This window comes from Capra hircus, chromosome 11 (assembly GCF_001704415.2).
Source record: "Capra hircus breed San Clemente chromosome 11, ASM170441v1, whole genome shotgun sequence".
Lineage (NCBI taxonomy): Eukaryota > Metazoa > Chordata > Mammalia > Artiodactyla > Bovidae > Capra > Capra hircus.
Window position 1 is genome coordinate 70,204,406 of NC_030818.1, and position 22,188 is coordinate 70,226,593.

Consider the following 22,188-nt stretch of genomic DNA (forward strand, 5'->3'; position numbering starts at 1 on the left):
TCTGTAAATGCTCAAAAGACTTTTATAAAAGTGGAAAGAGGTAATAAGATCTTTTTAAATTAGATGATGTACTTGACACTAAAGGATACGGTGACGTAAGATTTAATTCAATATGGGACTTTAGCCCCTGGTCCACCCCAGGCAGCTTCCCACAGACCACAAACATACATAGAGCCAAATCGTAGGTGAGGACCAAAGGGTCCCAATTACCTTCACTCAGTTCAGTAAGAGGCTACAAGGATTAGGTGTCAGACACTGGCCCTAGGATTCTAGTGTTTGTGATCTTTTTCTGTCAAAAAGACTAGGCTCCATTTCCTTCTGCTTTTCATGCCTCAGTTTTCTCACCTGCAAAATGGGAAGAGTTGTGTATTATTCCTGTCCTAAAAGAACTGATGTTCATTTTCTCCCAAGTGAAAATGTCAGGGACAGAGGAGGCTCCCAACTCAGATTTTTCCCACCTCCCCACACTCATGCCTCTCATGCCCTTGCCAAGGGAAGTCTCCAGAAACAGGAGACCTTAATCAGTGAGGCTCCACACATACCAGTGCCAGGCAGACATCATGGCAGACAGTCCGCACATGCTGAGGCCCTTTCTGTTTCTGGAGTCTTCAGGGGATGGAGAAGAGAGCACCAGCCTGCGAATCATGAAACCAAGCTCTGGTATTTCCCCCAAGCAAGCCCTGTAACCCTTTATTCTAGTCTACCTGGCTGTGGGACAGAGGGTAAGAGCACCTGTGTGCATGTTCCCCAGGTTAGGCGAGGCAGGGTGGGGTGCTGTAAGAATCAGATGAGAGGCTGTGTGGAAACACGGATCCCCTCAGGTGGGAGCCAGTGAGCTGAGGCAGCGGTCCCATGGCTGTCCCTAGAGGCACTCACCCTGTGAACCTGAGGATTCTGGACTGGGCATCCATCTTCACCCTGAGACCATCTCACCTTTAAATCTCCTGATACACACAGTGATTTCTGTGCTCTGCACACAAGGGACCCTCAAGAAACTATCTCAACCATCTCAGCTCTGAAGTTGTGGGATCTCTCAGTGTCTGATGCCAGCCTCCCCTATTTCCTACAGCGGCCCTGGATGCACCCTGCTTCTGTGGGAAGCCAAGGCATAGAGAGACAGCCATGGACTTGAAGTTTGACAGACCTGAGTTTGAATCTCAACTGGTTAAACATTCCTTACTAAATCGAGACGAAGATAATTCATCTGCTGGAATCTCAATTTCCTCATCTGTACAATGGACTACCAACTCCTACCTCTCACAACCCCTAAGGGAATAAATGAGATGGCTGTGAAGGGTTCTTTCAGGTCCAGGGAGTGGTATGCATTATAACAATTATAATAATCTAATAGCAATGTAACAATTATTACCAACATTGCCGGAGGACACCACTGGCAGGGGTCCAAAGCCAGAGAGGCTAGCAGACCACCGATCCCTTCCACATCCTTCAGGACCCCCAAGAGCAGAACCTGCCATCCAGCCCCTGCTCTGTGAGCATGAAGATCCAGAGATGAGTGGCCGCCACCTGCTCAGTGCAGAGGCCAGGAGCCCCTTGAACCAAAGGCTCAAGCTGTTTCAAATGATGTTTCTGAGCCTCCTGCAAGGTGTTGGCAGAGCTTTGGAATCATCCGTGGCACTCACACGAGCCAGGAGACCCTGTGCTGAGCTTTGTCTTCCCAGTCTTTGTCACTGTCTGCTCCTGCAGTCCTCTGTCCTTTGAGGATGCTCTAAACTGGGAGGAGAGAAGGGTTCAGCTCTCCCTCTGAGCTCCACAAGAAGCATGCTAAACACTTGAGTGGGCTCCAGCTTCAGTGATCTGTCGGTACAAGGCTTAGCAAATAGATGGGTCTTACAGCCTCACCCCAGGAAGCTAGTTTTTATTGACTCTTTGGAGGTCTCTGCTTGCTTTGGTTTTAACAAAACTACACTGCAGGCTAACTAGTGACTATGGTGACGTTTATAATACACTGGGTATCCAGGCAGCCTTTTCTAAGATACTTTATATACATCTCTTGAGAGGAAGGTAAAGAAGATGGGCTATTCCTGTCTTGAAGGTGACTGTTCCTCAAGCCTTTATTGACTGAACAGATCATTGAAGAGGAAAAGGGGAACCTACCCTTTCCAGAAAATTGCAGCTTCCAGTATATAGGGCTGGGGCCAGTGTCAAAAGATTCTGAGTGTTCAGGGCTTTCTTATTGTAAATATTCAAAGTCTAAGATGAACTGAGAGAGGGGAGGAAAGCCTGGCCCCACGCCTGGGGATTCCTGCCCACCCCAGCCTGAGCCCAGTTCTTTCTGGCTCTGCTTCCCATGTACTCTACTTCTAGTGCAGGCTCAGCCTCCCTTCAGAGTTCCAGGTCATTCTTTCAAGCTGACCCTTTAATGTCATGTGAAAATTGGTGGTGGAAATTGCAGCCCACAGATTGGCTCCCAGGTGAACATACCACTGGCATAGTCTCAGCCTCTCAAGTGGTTCTGTCTGCTACGTTCTGGAAATCTCCCACATGGCTGACACAGTAGAATCCTTCAGTTCAAATTCCATTAGTTTCCTCAAGCATGGCTTAAAAGTATGAGCATTACCCAGGCGAATCTAATAGGCCCATGATTCCTGGGTTATTAGCAAGCACTTCCTAGTATCATTGTGAAGTAGAGCCTCCCCGAAGGTGAAGGTGATATTGTTCATCTGGGAGGCATAGGTAAATGTGCAGGAAAATGTCTGATGTTCTTTCTGGCCCCAAGGAAACCTGGACTCCTTTGAGAGAAATTAGTTGTTTTTCTCAGTCTATGGGCTCCTGTCCATGGCAGGGGTTGTCACATGGAAAGATGATGCCACCCATCATCCACAGTCGGTAAAAATAGTTTAAAGTCTGTTTCACCACTTAGTGGGGATGGTATTTTTTTCTTTTCCATTATGACTTATCATAAGATACTGAATATAGATCCCTGTTCTATACAGTAGGACTTTGTTGTTTATGCATTCCGTAGGTAACAGCTTACATCTGCTAACCCCAGCCTCTCACTCCATCTCTCCGCCTCCCCCTTGGCAATCACGAGTCTGTCCTCTATGTCTGTCTGTTTCTGTTTCATAGATAGGTTCATTTGTGCCATATTTTAGATTTCATATTTAAGTGATGTCGTATGGTATTTGCCTTTCTCTTTCTGGCTTACTTCACTTCATATGATAATCTCTAGTTGCATCCGTGTTGCTACAAATGGCATTGTTTCATTCTTTTTTTATGGCTGAGTAGTATTCATATATATATATGTGTGTGTGTGTGTGTTTATGTATGTATATACATATATATGTGTGTGTAGGTGTATATATATATATGCGTATACACACACACACACACACACACAAACACACACCCCACCTTTTATTTATCCATTCCTCTGTTGATGGACATTTAGATTGCTTTTATGTCTTGTCTATGGTGAATAGTGCTGCTGTGAACGTAGAGATCCACGTATCTTTTCAGATTAGAGTTTTGTCTGGATATATACACAGGGGTGGGATTCCTGGATCATATGGTAATTCTATTTTTAGTTATCTGAGGAACCGCCGTATCATTTTCCATAGTGGCTGCACCAACTTACATTCTAGTGGAGATCGTTTTGAACTATCCACCTATATTAGTTTGCTAGGGCTGCCACAAGAAAGTACAAACTATAATAAACTAGAAGGCTTAAACAACAAACCTTTATTGTCTCACAGTTCTGGGAGTCTAAGCTCAGGGAGTCATTACCAGGGTTGGCACCTTCTGAGGGCTATGAAGGAGAATCTGCCCCACACCTCCTTGCTAACTCCTGGTGATTTGCTGGCCGTATTTAGAATCCCTTGGCTTGTAGATGCATCATCCCAAACCTCTCTCTTCATCTTCACGTGGCAGTCTGCTTGGGTCGGTCTTGGTGTCCAAATTTCCCTTATTTATAACAACAGTGTCATGTCGGGTTAGGGCCCACTCTCATGATCTCAGTTAAACTTGATTGCCTTTCTAAAGACTCCACTTCCAAGTAAGGTCACATTCTGAGGCACTGAGGCCTAGGACTTCAACACCGCTTTTTGGAGGTATGCAATTCAACACAAACCCCCCCCCTTTCTGACCATTTCTTCTAGGACCAGAATAGATCATCCAAAAATAACAGATGTCATTTACTCCAAGAAACTTTTCTTAAAATGCCCCAGGCAGAGTCAGGCATATCCTCATCCTTGCTCCCCTATACCAGTCACCTGGTGCAACCTGGGAGTTGGATTCCTTAGTGAATGAAAAACAGCCCAATAGAGAAAACATACAGAAGGAATTCTGGGTACAGGGAGCCCCCTGATCACATGCACAGGGACAGGAAAGAGCCCTGGCATTTTCAGGGAAACAGAGGTGGCTCTTGAGGCCGATGGAGAGCATGGTCATGTTTGAGTTTAAAGAAATTGTTTCAGACACAAGGTATAGAATAGAACCCTCCTCTGTCTGCAGAGTAGAGGTGAATAGTTCAGGCCACAGTCCTTCTCTGCCCTGTGAGAGGGTTAGACATGGGTATTTCCAAGATTCATGCCATATTTACATCTTCCAGCCCCACAATAGCACCATCATCTACTCTACTTGCCACGGTACAGTACAGGGACGGCAGCAGGGCTACTTAGCCTCTCTGTGCCACGGGGCCCAGGACACGACCGATCAATGCCTCTGGCAATTGCCTCCATGCCCCTGGATGGCCACTTTGAAAAGGGCAGCACAGGAGCAGAGTGTAAAATGAGGCATCATCTTTAATAGGGACAAATCTGTGGGCTGTCCTGACCTTACCTGGCCAGGCCCCTCCATCCTTTTCCAGCTGACCACTGTCCCAGCTTCAGAATTTGCTTACAGGGCCACAGTTTTATGGCCAAGTCTACCCTACCATATGAGGTTTCAGCACAGAGGCCTGGCTTGGCCAGAGATTTATGACTGAAATGGAGCCTCTGGGCTTGGGTGTCAGCATTTTGCTTGGCACAGAGGCTTGAGTTCATATTGAACCAATCAATACGATAACACATTAAATGGCATTTAAGCTGGCTCTCTAGGGAGTGGGATGGGAGACTGGCTGTCATTTGAGCCCAGGGGAGAAGGACAGCTTCCAGGCCTGGGAAACCCTGGGCCTCAAAGTGGGACACAAGATGAAAGTCTGCCCCTAATCCCACTCAGGACTCAGGGTTCAAGCTAGGGCAGACTGGGCTGGAGGAGGAATCCGCCAGAAAATGGCCACATTTCAGGTTTCCGTGTTGTCTTTATATTTCTTCATCTGGCTCTGGGGAGGATGTATTAAAAAAAAGAAAAACCCAAAAAACTGCATTGAGTTGGCTTGAGAGAAAGGACTGTGTTTACAAAGAACAGATGGTGCTAAAAAGTTATTGAACTGAGAGGAAGTTAGCAAAACAGATTCGAGATTCCCACTGGCTGCTGGTGGGTGATGTGCCCAAATCTCCTTACAGAAAAAGTTCCAAAGACAGAATGATCACCTAGGCCTCTACTCAGAGAAAATCCACCACCCAGCCTGCCAAAGAGACTGTCTGGTAAATCTGTAGAATGGGGAATCCCACTGGGATCCCCTCTTGTACTTCCTTCTGTAATTTTAAGTGATTTCTAGAAATTTGACACCAACCAAACTCTCTGTTTTCACTTCCCCTGCTCAGCATCCAACCAGGTCCCTCCACACAGTCCCCTGATCAGGGAAGTTCATCAGATGCTGAAGGAGGTAGTGACTTACCTAAGACCTAATCCAGTATTCATAGAAACAGAAAGGGGAGTATCAGGATCCTAAAGCTCCCTACTTCTGATTTGAAGTTTTCTCTCATTTGATTTTTTGCCTAAATATTCAGTGTTCCCTCCTTTAAAAGAAGAAAAGCTCTAGTGAATCCTCTTTGGATTTTTAAATATGTGCTTGCATGCTGAATCACTTCAGTCATGTCCGACTCTGTGCAATCCCCACGGACTGTCAGTCTCCTCTGTCCACGTCTCCTCTGTCGTGGGATTCTCCTGGGAAGAAAACTGGAGTAGGTTGTTATACCCTTCTCCAAGGGATCTTCCCAACCCAGGAATCGAACTTGTGTCCCTTAAGTCTCCTGCCTTGGCAGGTGAGTTCTTTACCACTAGCACCACCTGGGAAGCCCATTTTTCAATACATACTAGAGCTAAAAGAAATGTTCATAGACAGTAAGCTTGAGACCAATAGTTGCTTGAGAATCAACTTACATCCTTATACATTTTAACCAGAAGTTTCTAAACATATGCTAATCCACCAGGCTCTTGCTGTAGGGCCCAGGCTTTTGCTTCCAGTGTTGGCCTGTTTCTTGGGTGTTTTACAGTGTCTTTCTGTATAAATCGCATTCCTAACACCACATTCATGATTTTCAGTTTCAATTTTTCTAAAATGGAAATAATTTTCAAGTCCTTATGAACCACTCTGAAGGTTTTCAGGATTTTTTTTTAATAAATTTATTTATTTTAATTGGAGGTTAATTACTTTACAATATTGTATTGGTTTTGCCATACATCAACATGTATCTGCCAAAGGTATACACGTGTTCCCCATCCTGAACCCCCCTCCCTCCTCCCTCCCTGTACCATCCCCCTGGGTCGTCCCAGTGCACCAGGATTTTTTAAGGTCTTTTTCTTAATCTTTTCTGTTGCCCTGAGTGAGTGAGTGAAGTTGCTCAGTCATGTCCACCTCTTTACGACCCCATGGACAGTAGCCTAACCAGCTTCCTCTGTCCATGGGATTTTCCAGGCAAGAATACTGGAGTGGGTTGCCATTTCCTTCTCCAGGAGATCTTCCTGACCCAGGGATTGAACCCAGGTCTCCCGCATTGTAGGCAGACGCTTTACCATCTGAGCCACCAGGGAAGATTAAACAAGAATTATTTTTAATAACTTACCTCTACTAGTCTTCAAAAAGTAATTCCAATTGTTCTTGCTCACGTTGCATCCACTTAGTGAGTACAATTGGCATAAACAGAGTTGGGAATAAGCTAAACTAACTCAAGTGATAGGAGTGGAAGGTATAGGAGCATGAGAGAGTAACCTTGAACATTCAGTGACCTTGAACACTCAGAGCACAGGGTGTACCTTTGAAAAGAAAATGTAGAGATTATGCTAATCCAGCAAGCAGATTGGTCACAGGGAGGTCATTTAAGAACATTTCTTCTACTAACATTTTTTCTTACAAATGTGGCTATCATCAGTCTAATAGTCTCTGCCTCACATCCAGTGATCTAGGGGCGATGTCTGCAGAGGTCCATTCTCAGTCTCCTCTCTGTGCGTGGCCTGGTGTATAGAATGAAGAAAAGCTCTCTGCCAGGGAACCGAGTGGATGTTTGCCTGCCACAGTCCATGTATTCCCACATGGTTGTGACTATGTGGAGCTTGAGGGGAAAAGGAATAAGATGCCTGGGACAGCACTGGAAGAAGCCAAATATTTCTTGGATACAGCCTTTTCTGAGCACTGCTGTTCTTCAAATACTAGCCACCTCTGACCCACTATAAAATTCTTATAATAAACAAGTTATTTACATTTAATATAACTTTATACCCATGTGCGATATAGTAGGAAGTGCAACAGTTTTGAAGATAAATTGTCTTGGATTCATATCACCTTTTACCATTTACTACATGGGCAAGTTTATAAGCTCTCTGAGCCTCGATTTTCTCCCTTATAAAATGGAGATGATGATATCTGTCTCACGCATTTATTGTGAAAATTAAATGAAATAAAGTAAAATAGCCGCCTTAAATCCTTTCTGGAATGAAGCAGAATGTAAATGAACACACACACACACATACAAATAAATGAGATGTATATCGAATGCCTGGCGCAATGTTGGGGTATTTGCATTTGTGCATTTGTCTCTTCAGCTCTGCATGGGAGACTGGAAAGAATCCCCAAAGTTTGGGTGTTCTGGGGTGGGAGGCTCCCCCCAATCCCTGAAATCCCATCATACTCAGTCAATTTCCTGTTTCACCCTCTTGTAAAGTCCTTCCTCGTAAGGTCATCTGCCATAGCGGGTATAAGAGAGAGAAGAAACACTAACCTAATAGTAACAGTATTAGCTAATGCTTCCTGAGTGTCAGCTAAGTCCTGTGCATGTCTTAATCCACATGGTCTTCAACACACGTCTTATAGGGTCTTTTACTATCCCTACATCTTAATGATGGAACTTGGGCACAGAGAGATTAGGTAGGTAGCTGGCCAGAAGTCACAGTCAGTAAGAGGTAGAATTGAGATTATAAAATGGGAAGTCTGCCTCCAAGGTTTGTACTCTTAATCAATATACTTCTCCTGAAGGAAGGAAAGAAAAAAGGAAGGGAGGGAGTAAATGAGAAAGGAATTAAGGGAGGAAAGGAGGGAGGGAGAGAGGAAAGGAGATAAAATTAGAAGCTAAAGAGAGTCCAGGAAGAAGAGCCAAAAACCATTCAAATTTTTTCTTTGCTCAAGAGCATGACAGAAGAATTAGGGGAAAGGCAGCTTGGGAACATTTTCTTAGCCCCCACCTAGGGAAAGCTGGGCCACCTTCCAGATCCCTGTCACCCACACAGCATCTCTGATAGAAACCAAAACTGCTTTCCAATCATCAATGCTAAGGTCTCTGCCGAGTGCACTGTGGCCCCAGTGAGCCCATCCCTGTCCCAGCACCTCACTGCTCCCACAGTTCCCTCCAGAAGAGCCAGAAGCCACCCTCAGCTTCAGGGCATCTCTTTCCACCACAGGCTGGCGGGAACCACATCCTGAATCAACTGGAAACCTAGTTTCCATCCAGCCCCAATCCTGTCCAGGGCATACACATCTAACTTCTGGGAAATCTTGAAGGGCAAGGAATAACAAAGCCAGGGCTACTTGGGTAAAAGACCCCACACCACATACCAACTGTAATTATTGTTACAGAAAATTAACTAGCAACAAAGGAATTTACAGTAAAATTTACACTGATCTGGCATTTTCTCCCCTGCTATCTCCCATAAAAATGCTTTAAACGCAGGCTGATTTAATGGAAACAATAAAAAATAGTGCTGAATGGTTTATATTTGCTGTAGAATTACTACAAAGTCTGTTTTTAAAAAACCTTGAAAGTTATGTGTGCTTCTTTCCTTTAGGATAAGATTAGGGAAAAAAGTGCAATTGACTTTTTTTTTTTTTTAATCCATCTAGATGAGCTGCCACAGGCTCAATCCCTTATTTCTAATGAACCTTCACACCCACATCCCGACACTTGTCAAAAGAGAGTCTTAGCAAGGGGATATGTGAAGGAATGTCAGCTGTGTGGCCTGAACCTTGACAGTCTTATGCTCAATAATAATAGTAATCATGTGACTAAGCTCCATGTGAAAAGGACGTGGCTGGTTGTCTAATTTGTGTGGTTTCCATCATCCTCAATTAATCCATGAGCTTAGCTATCCTGGCAAGGGGGTAGTCACCATCTGAATGACTTGGCACTTGTAGCCGCTACAAAATGTGGGATGACCATATCTTTTAGCTTCGAATCCCTAGCTGTATTCATCAGGGCCAGAAATTGAAACAAAGGCCCAGGAAGACATGGTTTCTAACCTCAAGAAGCTTAAAAGGACAATTTAGGAAGGTGTTCATAAAAACCTATGGAGTCACATGACACTAGGTTTAAAACTCAACTATAAGCAGAGCACAGAGTAGGCCCTCAATAAGTGGTAACTGTTGTTGCTGACCACATTATTAGTGCAGTTATTAATGTCATTAGAATTGTTGCCCTAGCAAGGTTCAAGGCTGACCTGGGTTCTAGAGGGTGTTCATGCATGAGGTGGGACCTCTCCTAGTTGAGCACTCAGGTCCCCTCCATGTCTCAGTTACTGTAACTCTGATTCCTTCTTTGGGTTCTAGGTCCTTGAACAAAAGCTAGTTTGATGGTTTTCCATGGCCCTGCCCCTTTAAAGATGGGGCCTATGTGTGGGCAAAGGGATAGCCAAGAACTATATAGTGAAAAAATCCCAAACTTCCTTCAACCCCCCCAAATTTCCCAGTCTTTAGGTTCTTCCTAAGGGAAGGTATCATTACCACTTGAATGGATGAGAGCTAACAATAATGAATTGACTTGAACTTTCAGATTAACTCAACTTCACTACTATAGGGAAAGAACAGATTAGGCAAGATAGCACGGTCAGGCTTTCTTGCCCCGCAGCCTCTCACTCTTGCCCCATGTTTTGTAAATAATGATTATGTAACAGGTGAGACCACTTACAGCACTGTGCATGTGGGTCACAAGATGCCCGCTTGGCCACAGGCTGCTTTGGGCAGTACACCTGTGTGAGTTTCACCATGAACGCCCTGGCTGCTGCTGCGTCAGGGCTACACTGGAGCAATGTCATGGATATGTTATATGAGGTTATGCTATGGCTATATTATGACTGCTGCTGTGGCTGCTGTGTCAACCAGGAGAGAGGCTGTGTTATGGCTGCCATGCCAGTCAGGAGAAAATAAACGTTTCTGCAGTTCCTGTGGCTCCTTGAGTTTCCTTCCAGCCTCTTAGCTCATGTCTTGCCTACCCTGGGTTCAGCAAACAGTACAAACTGCAATATACATTTTGGCCAAGAATGTCAGAATCTTGTCTCATTTAACAGAAATCTGTTGGTACATTCGTTCTGTTATTCAACAAATACTTGTTAAGTGTCTAAAATGTATCAGGCCTGGAAGACTCAATGATGAATGATCCATCACCCTGGCTATAAGGAGGTTGAGGTTGGGGAGAGTTGGGGAGTGTGGCAAGACACAGAGGACCCCCTTCCTATAGAAATCAGTGAAAAACATTGACTCCCACCAGACAGAAGCACCTGTTTTCTGTATACACGGTCTGTATCGGCTCTGCTCGTGTGCTCAATGCCAGCCTCTCTTTCTACATCACCCTCTTCCCAATTCCTGCCCCTTCTTCACAGCCCATCCTCAAGTTATACCTCTCCTGATCACAGATTTAAGACATCATTTTGCTCTCTGTGATTCAACAGCACATAGTTCCTGTGCTGCTCATTCAGCTCCTCTCTACTGCTGTTCACTGTGAAGGTCAGTTCATACTTTTACTCTCCCTCACCAGTCTGTAAGCTCCTCAAGGACAAAACCACATTCTCAACTCTAAGGATCCTCAGAGCGTTTAATATGTTATCTAGTACACAATAATGCACCAATAAATACCCGAGAAATGGAATTCAATTCAACAAATCCTAACCAACATCTAGACATAAGGCATCTTTTCACATGCTACAGAAAGATGTGAAGCTAAATAGAGGATTTGACTCCAAAGTGAGATGGGGCCTTTAGAGAGTTCTGGGCAGAATATTGATCTGCTAAACTGTGGAAAATTCTGAAAGAGATGGGAATACCAGACCACCTAACCTGCCTCTTGAGAAATCTGTATGCAGGTCAGGAAGCAACAGTTAGAACTGGACATGGAACAACAGACTGGTTCCAAATAGGAAAAGGAGTACATTAACGCTGTATATTGTCACCCTGCTTATTTCACTTCTATGCAGAGTACATCATGAGAAATGCTGGACTGGAAGAAACACAAGCTGGAATCAAGATTGCCAGGAGAAATAATAACCTCAGATATGCAGATGACACCACCCTTATGCAGAAAGTGATGAGGAGCTAAAAAGCCTCTTGATGAAAGTGAAAGAGGAGAGTGAAAAAGTTGGCTTAAAGCTCAACATTCAGAAAATGAAGATCATGGCATCTGGTCCCATCACTTCATGGGAAATAGATGGGGAAAGAGTGGAAACAGTGTCAGACTTTATTTTTGGGGGCTCCAAAATCACTGCAGATGGTGACTGCAGCCATGAAATTAAAAGACGCTTACTCCTTGGAAGAAAAGTTATGACCAACATAGATAGTATATTCAAAAGCAGAGACATTACTTTGCTGACTAAGGTCTGTCTAGTCAAGGCTGTGGTTTTTCCTGTGGTCATGTATGGATGTGAGAGTTGGACTGTGAAGAAGGCTGAGCGCCAAAGAATTGATGCTTTTGAACTATGGTGTTGGAGAAGACTCTTGAGAGTCCCTTGGACTGCAAGGAGATCCAACCAGTCCATTCTGAAGGAGATCAGCCCTGGGATTTCTTTGGAAGGAATGATGCTAAAGTTGAAACTCCAATACTTTGGCCACCTCATGCAAAGAGTTGACTCATTGGAAAAGACTATGATTCTGGGAGGGATTGGGGGCAGGAGGAGAAGGGGACAACAGAGGATGAGATGGCTGGATGGCATCACTGACTCAATGGATGTGAGTCTGAGTGAACTCCGGGAGTTGGTGATGGACAGGGAGGCCTGGAGTGCTGGGATTCACGTGGTCGCAAAGAGTCGGACACTACTGAGCGACTGAACTGAACTGATAAGGACGTTTCTTGTATACATCTTTCTCAGAAATCCTCACAGCAATGTAGAAAGCTAGGCATTATGACTTCCACGTTAAAACTAAGGAAATAGGAAGTGAGAGAAATTACATCATTTGCCTATGGTTTCTTAGTAGATCATGGAGCTGAGAAGTGAATGTAGGCCTCTTGATATTGAAGCAGCTAAAACTACCTCAGAAAGGTATTCCATTGACCAGCATGTAGGTTTGATGGCTCACTTTTGTGAGCCAGCCCTACATCACCATCATGCCTATTGGAATATCACACAGCAGGAAGTAATACACATTCCTCCATCTTGTCAGGTGCCACCCATGGCCCTCAAGTGCTGTCAAAAAGTGCCCCTTCATTCTGGACTTAAGATAACTTTCTGCCTTCATCCTTTTGAGACATGCTGCCAACCCTTGAGTCTCATCAGCAGCTTGGCTCACATTCGAAGTGCCAGTCTCCTTTAAACTTGGAGAGACTGACCTGGTATGGGGCAGTAGGAACCTTAGAGTTTCTGTTTCCACGTCATATCTTCTTATGACGTTTTTGCTTTTTTGTGTGCATTTTCTGACAAGGTATTTCCCTGTCTGACTGGCCTGTCTATCCTCAAAACCCAGACTGGTGATTCCCTGTAGCAATGCTAAATCAACACATCCTTCTTTATCACCATGATTCTAGCAATATGAAATGTGACTGAATATACAGACTGATTCATGGGTCACATTGTCTCCTATTCTTGCAGTTGTGGAGCAATAATATATTTGATTTTAGTCTTTGGTCTTCAGATAACCAAATGGGTGACCTTGAACCGGTCTCTTCATTTCTCTGAGGGGGTGGAACTGAGTCTCTTTGGAGAAATAAGTTTGGGTTATTTGACGAATCATTCTTCCACCTTCTGTAGAATATTATTGGCCCACTGAAGCTTTCAGGGTTTTAGTAAAGTGTTGGACTTCTCTGGTCGCTCAGACGATAAAGTGTCTGCTAGCAATGCAGGAGACCTGGGTTTGATCCCTGGGTTGGGAACATCCCATTGAGAAGGAAATTGCAACCCACTCCAGTACTTTGGCCTGGAAAATTCCATGAACTGAGGAGTCTGATAGGCTACAGTCCAAGGGGTTGCAAAGAGTCAGACACAACTGAGTGACTTCACTTTCACTTTCACTTTGTCACTAGGACTTGGGTGATCTGCTAGAGGAGTATTGTATCAGATCAGTATGAGACTTTGGAGAACTCTTAACATTTTGCTAATGAAGAAAGTAAAACCCAAGTGGGTTCTGGTACCGCATGCAAGTCTAGTACCAAAATCTGGGACTCAGTTCCCAACCTGATGGCCTTTGAATATACAACTTCCAACCTCCAGGTCAGAAATGGACCTTGATATTCACAAACCAACCCTCCTGCCTTCTTCAGTGGACCTTGATTTATTATGATGCAGCCACCCAGCAAAAAATGTGTAGTCAGTTGTTTTCTCAGCAAATTTACACAAAGTTGGAGATACTTTCTGTGGTTGAGAATACAACTGATTAGAAATCATTTAAAATTTCAGGCATTTGGAGTAAAGTGCCTTGTTCAAAGTCATCAGGCAAATGGTGGGCAGAGCCAGAGCTGGAAGTGAAGAGCTCCAGAGAGACAACTGGAAGATAATGGATGGTGACAGGCCATCCAGACCGTGCTTCTGGCTTCCTGAAGTCCAGATGGACTCCCCACAGTGTCATGTTGATTGATCGAAGCACCAGAGCTGAGATGACTGCAAATCCCCAGCACGTGGATATAGCTGCACATTTGTCTCTAGGAGGCTCTAGGTTAGAACATCACCTTCCCCCTTGCAAGCGCAAGTAGAGTTGCCACCAGCTAAAGAAGAAAATAGGACCCTAAGGAGCAAGTTTCATGACCATGGGGATGTCAGCCAAGAAAATGGAGGCAGAGAGAAAAGAGAGTGTGTGGTATTGTCCCCCGCATAGGGTTTTTGCTGTCTCTTAAACAAATCTGACCCTAGGTATAAGCTTGCCCTTTTTCAGTCCCAACTTCCCTGGTTATAAAATCATGTTTGGCAACTGCTCTGAAAGTTATTAAAGTTGCAGCAGTAAACTATGGGAGGCCAGAGAATTTCAGACAAAAGTTATTGCATCAGTAACTCAGAAACTAATTCCTAAAACTCTTGACACATTTATCCAGAGGGCTAGTGCCAATACAGAAATGGAAATCATCATCAAGGGCCACTGTGTACCTGGAATTGAAATCCATCATTCCTCAGAGCAGAGAGCTATGACTGTGGAAGAATATGAATAGTCATGCCTTTTCACCACCATCTCCCCTCAAAAATAGAACCCTTTATGTTTCAGAAGAACAAGAAAAATTCTACTCTCTTTGTCTGTTTTTCCTTAAGAACCCCTCATTTACATTTTCTTTTCAATTTTTTTCTTTGACAGTTCCACATTTAAACAGAAAGGCCTCCTTTTCCTTATTCAATTGCACTGGTTTTATTCTGGATAGAAATCCTGTTGGGTACAGTAACAGAGAACAAACTTCACAACAGCAGTAGTGCCTTTTACAGCATCTATTGTGGGGAAACTTAATACACTTTTATCAAATGGCGGAGGCACTGGCTCCATTGCTCAGAATTAACTACAAAAGAGCATAGAAAGGGAACAGCACTGCCTTCTTCATCTAGCAAACCTCACTGCATGCCCAGCAACATGGCAAGAACCAGAGACACACACTCCCCATCCAGGAACACCCCCCTGAAAGACCATAGATTGCTTTGAGTGATGCCTTCCTCACCAAAAGTTAATGAATGGAAAAGATTTGATGGGACCCCATGTTAACAAACAAATGGGGAAATGAGCCCTCTAATTCAGTATTACAGAACTGACAATATCCTCAGAGTTTTAAATGCATATATGCTTTGACCCAAGTTCTAAGAATTTGTCCTAAGATAAACTCTCAGGGCTAGCCTCAGCATGATCATAAAGAGGAAAAACCAGGAGCAATGCACAAATCGTTAAAATGCAGTCTTTGACCTAATCATGTAATTTATATTGATTGTCTTGTGACAAACCATTGAGGGAGCATGTGTGTGTATGACCTTATTTGTGTAAAACTGTAGCTACAATGCTTCTTACAGAGATGTTTACCATGGTAGTCTCTAGATGAGTTTCCAGGTGACTTTTACTTTCCTTTACCAACTTTTCTGAATTTTTAATATTTTTATACTTGAAATTTGGGAGGGTGCTTTAAAATTTTTTTTAACAAAAAGCTAGTCTTTCCCTAAGTTCCTTAGCACTCGTACTACCATACCTAAGCCCAACCTAGTGGTAAGACATTATGAAACATTGTGATGAGTTAAGGTGAATCCACATGTCAAAATTCATCAAATTGTATACTTTGGGATGTGCAATTTATTGTGTGTTATACCTCAATAAAATTGTTTTTCTTTAAAAGGAAAGAAAATATGAAATAGTCCAGGTAATTTCCATTCTCCACACAAAGTTATCAAAATAATTATATATTTTAAAAAAACCTGAATCAATGTTGGGAAGTAAATTTGATGTTCCAATCAGTGACAGGAGGCTATTCCAAGAGGTTAATAGCCTGAGTGAGGTGTAAAAATGTTCATTTAGCTTATTCTCTATTCTCTGGCTGTGTCAGTGTCCTTGATTATAGACAGATGCAGAGCTCACATTTGACCTGCTTCTGTCTTCTTCTGTTTGCACCTTTTTGCAGAGTCCACGTCAATCTTAGGTAGCTTTTACCCCAAAATACATGCTTCAATGCACTTTAATTTTCCTGCAGTCAATAAATAGCACTTGCCTGCTTCCCTTAAGTAACTATATAGCAAACCCGAGGATTCTGAGATTTGAGGATCAGATAAAATTCCAAAAACCAAGAATTCTTTCCAGAGATAATTATTAGTACACTGATAAATGCTCTGAAGACTATTCCTTCGCTCTGCTGGCGGATTTTCTCAGGTGTACATATTTTTTCCTGTATGAAATAGTCCGAAGGTCTGGAGTTGCCTAAAAAGTAAGACAAAAGACACACCAGTGGCCACAGTAGGTTTAAGAATTGGGTCTCTGAGTTAGTTGGACAAGAAGGAAATAAATGTGTGTGTGTTGCTGTCAGTGACCATCCTCAGAACCACTTAGGGTTCCACCTCTTTGTACGGAATGGAGAACATGGGCCCTGAGGTCAGGGCAGGCATGGGACCTCTCTGCGGGATAGGTCTGCTTCTCATCACTGTTTTTCTGTGTTTTTCCCCTCTGCCTTCCAATGCAACCAGTTGGACTGTGCTGCAGGGAAGAATTGGGCGCCCAGAGAACCCGTTCCGAGTGGCCCTGGAATATATCTCAAATGGAAACCGAAGCTTATCTGCAGTGGACTTCTTTGCCCTGAAGAACTGCAGTGAAGGTATCTGAATCTGGCTTTCCCCCTCCACTCCTTGGTCTCTTGTTGTCTTAAGTAGGTCAGTAATCTGCCACCATAATTAGCTGGAAATGTGCACACTTATACAGAAGTGTCTCCAGTGCTTTGGGTCTGATTCTGAATATTGCCAAGTGGTTCACAGCCCAGCTGATCAACTTTCAAAGACTGAGTTATAATATTATATCTACTTAACTTAAAGCTATATCAAATAGAATACAGTCTTTTTTGGATAACACATTAGCTTAACTTCCCTGGAGTCCAAATGCTTTCAGCTATGGTTTTGTTTTGTTTTGTGGAAATTTTCAAATGTTTGCAAATGAATAGAATAGTGCAATGGGCTCCCATATACCCTCAACCCAGTTTCAACAATTATCAACATTCTGCCATTTTTTTTCACATGTATCTCCATCCCACTAACTTGATAATGATTAGTACTTTACTTTCCCCACCCCCCACCCCGAGGTAAAATTTACAATTAAGTATTTTTAATGATTTGATTTAAGCTGTTATTAAGGGACAGTGTGGGAAATGGTAATATGTGAAAATTCTTGCTTATGTTGTAAAAATCATTAAGGCATGTGTCATTGAATTCCTTTTGCATAACTCCACATTGTGAATGTATTTCAAGATTTATTACCAAGAGAAGACATCTCTCTCCTGAAGAGTAATTTGTCAATTTTTTTTTTTTTGGTCTTTGTTGCCAGGAAACTCTGAGCTAAATGCAATATTCAGTCACAGTAAATTATATCTGTGTAGTTATTTGATAAACTTATTTTCCCTTCCCTCTACAGAGTTTTTGATCTTCTATTCCTATTTTCAAGATCATACTTTATATATATTTTTCATTAGACTTTGCTCCAAGTGTGACTGGTATGCAGGAGAAGACTGATCATTGATACAGATATGAGGTTGATCTTTCCTTGATTTTTCCGAAGACCTAGGGTCATCATTATAAATATCCTTTATTATTTTTCCACATGTAAAGGGTATATAAGATCGACTTGAATTATACTAATCTTTAGGAAAGAAGTTGCTTGCATAGCCATTGCCATGCCTGCCTCTTCCTAGAGATTCACTAACCTGTGCTATGGAACCTGTGATCTGGAGGCCCAGGAGTGAAGTATGGACAGAAACGGAGTCTGTGGCACTCCCAGGCCTAACCTCTCCATTTAGAATGTTCATCAGCAGCCATGAAGGCTCATAACACATAGCCGTTGGTTGCATGTTGAGGCCCAGTTTTGAATATGAAGCTGAATACAAAAGGGACTCCATTTTGTAGGGACCCTACTGACCACCCAGTTCCTTACCTTGCTGTTGCTCTTCATTCACTGCTGGCCTTGCAAGAACTTTCACAAAGTGGTTTTCTTTCTTTCTTTCTTTCTTTTTTAATCAAAACTGGTTTATGTGTCAGAAAAAGAAAAATCTATCATAACATGATAGATTGAACTTCAGTTCAAATTGAAAAGGTGCCTAGCCTGTGATGTGAGACGCTGTACAAGAAACATATGGTTTGGGAGAAAGCCAGGAGCTTGTACAAATGTTTCCACACTCACGAACTTAGGGATTTGTGAATGTTTCTGGACATCATCAGTCCTCACCAATGTCAAGGGTCCACGTACCGTCCAAAAGAGGTCATGTGTTGAAATGGAGCCAGTTATCAGGAATGTGTCAGGAAGAAGGTATGAGTTCCCAGAATTGGCCTAATCTCATTTCAGCAGCATCAGAAGGGAATAAGAGGCTATAAAACTCCAAGTATTAGGCCCAGCACAAATACTCCTGCAAAAATTCTTTGCACCTTTGAACGATCTCAACGATCTTGTGCACATTTTTCCTTCCTTACTCTTACAGCTTCCTTTCACCTACAGTATTCTTCCTCTAGTTTATCTTGCGTTTGCAGCAATCCATTGCGCAGTTTACAAGATATGTTTCTTTTCTGCTTCTCTACCCTTACAAAACCAAGAGAGCTGACCTCTCTAACTTTCTCTAATGGTCCAGAAAATGTTTCTTCTGGCAGGACACTCTCTTAAGGAGGAAGAAAGAAATATGTCTCTGATTCCTTAAGGAAAGTGGACCTGCCAAGAGACCCAGGAAGGTTCTCATGGCCCAGCTACCTTCCTTCAGAGGCTCCAAGTCCAAGAACAGATGGTTTTCATGGATAAGCAGGTGTCCTCTGTGCTCCTTCTCAGGTTTGGAATCCTGTGGCCACCAAGAGGTATGAAAGGACCACTGTGGATGTGTGAGTCAGAGAACAGAGTGTTCCCAGTGTTTCCTGAGAACTTCTAACTCTTCCTTCTATAATGGAACAAATTCAGGTGCACATCAGGTGGTGTGGACAAGTTGAAAACCTAAGAAGTATCCTAAAGCTACCCTCATATATTTAAAGAGAAGGAGTTGTTTTGCAGGCATACCCAAGGCCTATTTGATGTAAACAAACATCTGTGTTTTCTGAGATCATTACTTCAGTTAGGTCATGAAGGGGAGGAGCTAAGAGAACTAGTACATTTGAAGGAGCTGATCAGGCTGATGACATGCTAGCCAGGGTTGTTAACAGGTTTGTGGGATATCTAGTCTACTTTCTACCTGGGTTCAATCCCTGGGTTGGGAAGACCTCCTGGAGAAGGGAACGGCTACCTACTCCAGTATTCTTGTCTGGAGAATCCCATGGACAGAGGAGCCTGGTGGGCTATAGTCCATGGAATCACAAAGAACTGGACATGGCTTTCACTTTCAGCTTTTCAGCTTGTAGGGTATCTGGTCTGCTTTCTTCTAAAACCCTTCCTTGTCCCACAAGAAAAGAAGTGCCATTTTAACTAAACTGGAGGGGGACAATTCTGCTCGCAAAAGAGAAGATATCTATCTGTGGGTGCCATGAAGGCAGAGGTTGTGACTCCCTCCGAATCCTAACACCTGTTATCATAGAATGTAACAGTTATTAGCTGATCAGTTAGTAAGCAATGAAAGCTCACGTCTATGGAGCATTTTGCATGTGCACAGGTAGAGAACTGATCCCTTTACACGTGTTAGTTATCTCCTGCGAGCTTTACAATAACACTAAAAACTAGGTACTATTATCCTCATTTTACATATGGAGAAACTGAACCTCACAGATGTTTCCAAAGTTGCCATCATTGTACAGTTAGGGAAAGGTAGAGCCGCACTCAATCCCAAATCAGTCTGATCACCAAGCCAGTATTTCTGTCCATGACATCCTGCTGCCTTAATGGAATGTGTAGAGGCTGGAGTTTTATTTACCTTAGAATTATCTTTGACTCTTCCTCTTATCCCTACATCTAGATGATCAAGCCTTGGGCTCTAGGCTTGTGGCTGCCTCACATTCTATCTGTTGCTGTCTAGATGCCACTGTTACTGCTGCTTGAGTTTCTCCTTCTGACTTCATTTCCTCAGCCACATGCTTTATTCAGGCCTTCATATATGTATTTTGGGACTTTAGCAATAGCCAGCTAGTCTCCCTGATACCATTATCCATCTTTCACACACTGCCAGAAAAATCTCCTCCAAATTCCCTTTGCTTGTGGCATTTTCATGAGGTTCCGGTAACTTCTTATTGTCTCAGTTCAGTTCAGTTCAGTTCAGTCACTCAGTCATGTTCAGCTCTTTGCGACCCCATGAATCATAGCATGCCAGGCCTCCCTGTTCATCACCAACTCCCGGAGTTCACTCAGACTCACGTCCATCGAGTCCATGATGCCATCCAGCCATCTCATCCTCTGTCATCCCCTTCTCCTCCTGCCCCCAATCCCTCCCAGCATCAGAGTCTTTTCCAATGAGTCAACTCTTCTCATGAGGTGGCCAAAGTACTGGAGTTTCAGCTTTAGCATCATTCCTTCCAAAGAAATCCCAGGGTTGATCTCCTTCAGAATGGACTGGTTGGATCTCCTTGCAGTGCAAGGCACTCTTAAGAGTCTTCTCCAACACCACAGTTCAAAAGCATCAATTCTTTGGTGCTCAGCCCTCTTCACAGTTCAACTCTCACATCCATACATGACCACAGGAAAAACCATAGCCTTGACTAGACGGACCTTAGTCAGCAAAGTAATGTCTCTGCTTTTGAATATACCATCTAGGTTGGTCATAACTTTCCTTCCAAGGAGTAAGCATCTTTTAATTTCCTGGCTGCAATCACCATCTGCAGTCCACCAATATGAAGGTTGGGCTGGACCACTTCACTCGTTTCTTGGAGCCAGAAGAGTGATGGCTGCAGAATCACCCAACTGGTTGATGGTAGAGCTGGGATTAACAACAGGACCACCTTGACTCTGACCTTGGTGCTTTCACCACTTCTCAGTCCTGCCTGGGAAGCCACAGTGCCTCTGCCTGATTTCCAGTTGTTTACAATCCGGCCCTTCTGTACCTGCCCAACATTATGCCCTCTGTTTCCCCACACCTCTCCTCTAGCAGACTGATGTTCTCTACACTATGCCAATAATGCCTACTTGATCCCAGGCCTTATGTTTTGAACACTAATTCATCATTTAAGATCCAGCTTGGGGCCCAAACCCTCCAGAACGTCATTCACAGCTAAAGAAATTATTCTTGGAAGACTTTGCTCTCTGCATCTAAATTTAGTAGCTATTTTATAATTATTTCTCAGTTAGTCACTTTGGAGCCCTAACGAGGTTCAGAACCTTGTCTTATATTGCTTTTGTTTCTCCAGGGGACAGTTAACACTATGCTAAACATATAGGAAACACGATGTAAATATTTGTTGACTGATCAGCTAATCAATCAATTGATAAATGCTGCTCCTGCTTTTATAGCTTTGGGCTATTACCCTATTACTCCCAAAAGAAAGTAGCAGTGAGTGGAAATTACTTGGAAGAGATTTTTCCCTCATCTTGAAAGAGCAGTGTGTGTATTCAGTACTGAGGGCAGGGATATCAACCCTTACATGCCCAGGCTCCCAGGGAACCCTTAACCCTTTCATAATGACCTTTCTTCAGCAGACAGTTAAAGCTTAGGATTATGCAGTACACCCATTGGGACCCCTCATGTTCAGAAGAACCTGCTGAAAAATATGTCAGAAGAGCAGGACTAGCATCTTGAAAAGGACTTGAAAACAGTCAGTGTGCTCATAAAATTACATATTGCAAACACCCACCTGGCCCCTTCTATGTGCCTGGTCCTGTTCTGTGCACATTCTTATATTAACTCATCAATCCTTCCAGCAACACTGTGAGGTATGCATTATTGTTATCATCACTAGGCACAGAAGTCACGTACCCAGAGTCTCACAGCTGATATTGGAATGGAGGCCATCTGGCTCCAGCATCCATGCTGTTAGCTACCACACACTGGTGCTGCCTGTGGAAGGTCACTGCTGGTAAGGACCCCAGAAAGCATCTAATCTGCCTCCCTTACCGTGTAGAAA

General features: G+C 43.4%; 1 protein-coding gene across 1 annotated transcript in view; it reads left to right on the forward strand.

The window, feature by feature from the left end:
• Window positions 1-22,188, forward strand: part of ALK (anaplastic lymphoma receptor tyrosine kinase) — a 728,920-nt gene that overhangs the window by 524,257 nt on the left and 182,475 nt on the right. The window contains exon 5 of the mRNA XM_018055482.1: window positions 16,657-16,784. Coding sequence (XP_017910971.1) covers window positions 16,657-16,784 — 128 coding nt within the window. The remainder of the gene's footprint in view (window positions 1-16,656; window positions 16,785-22,188) is intronic.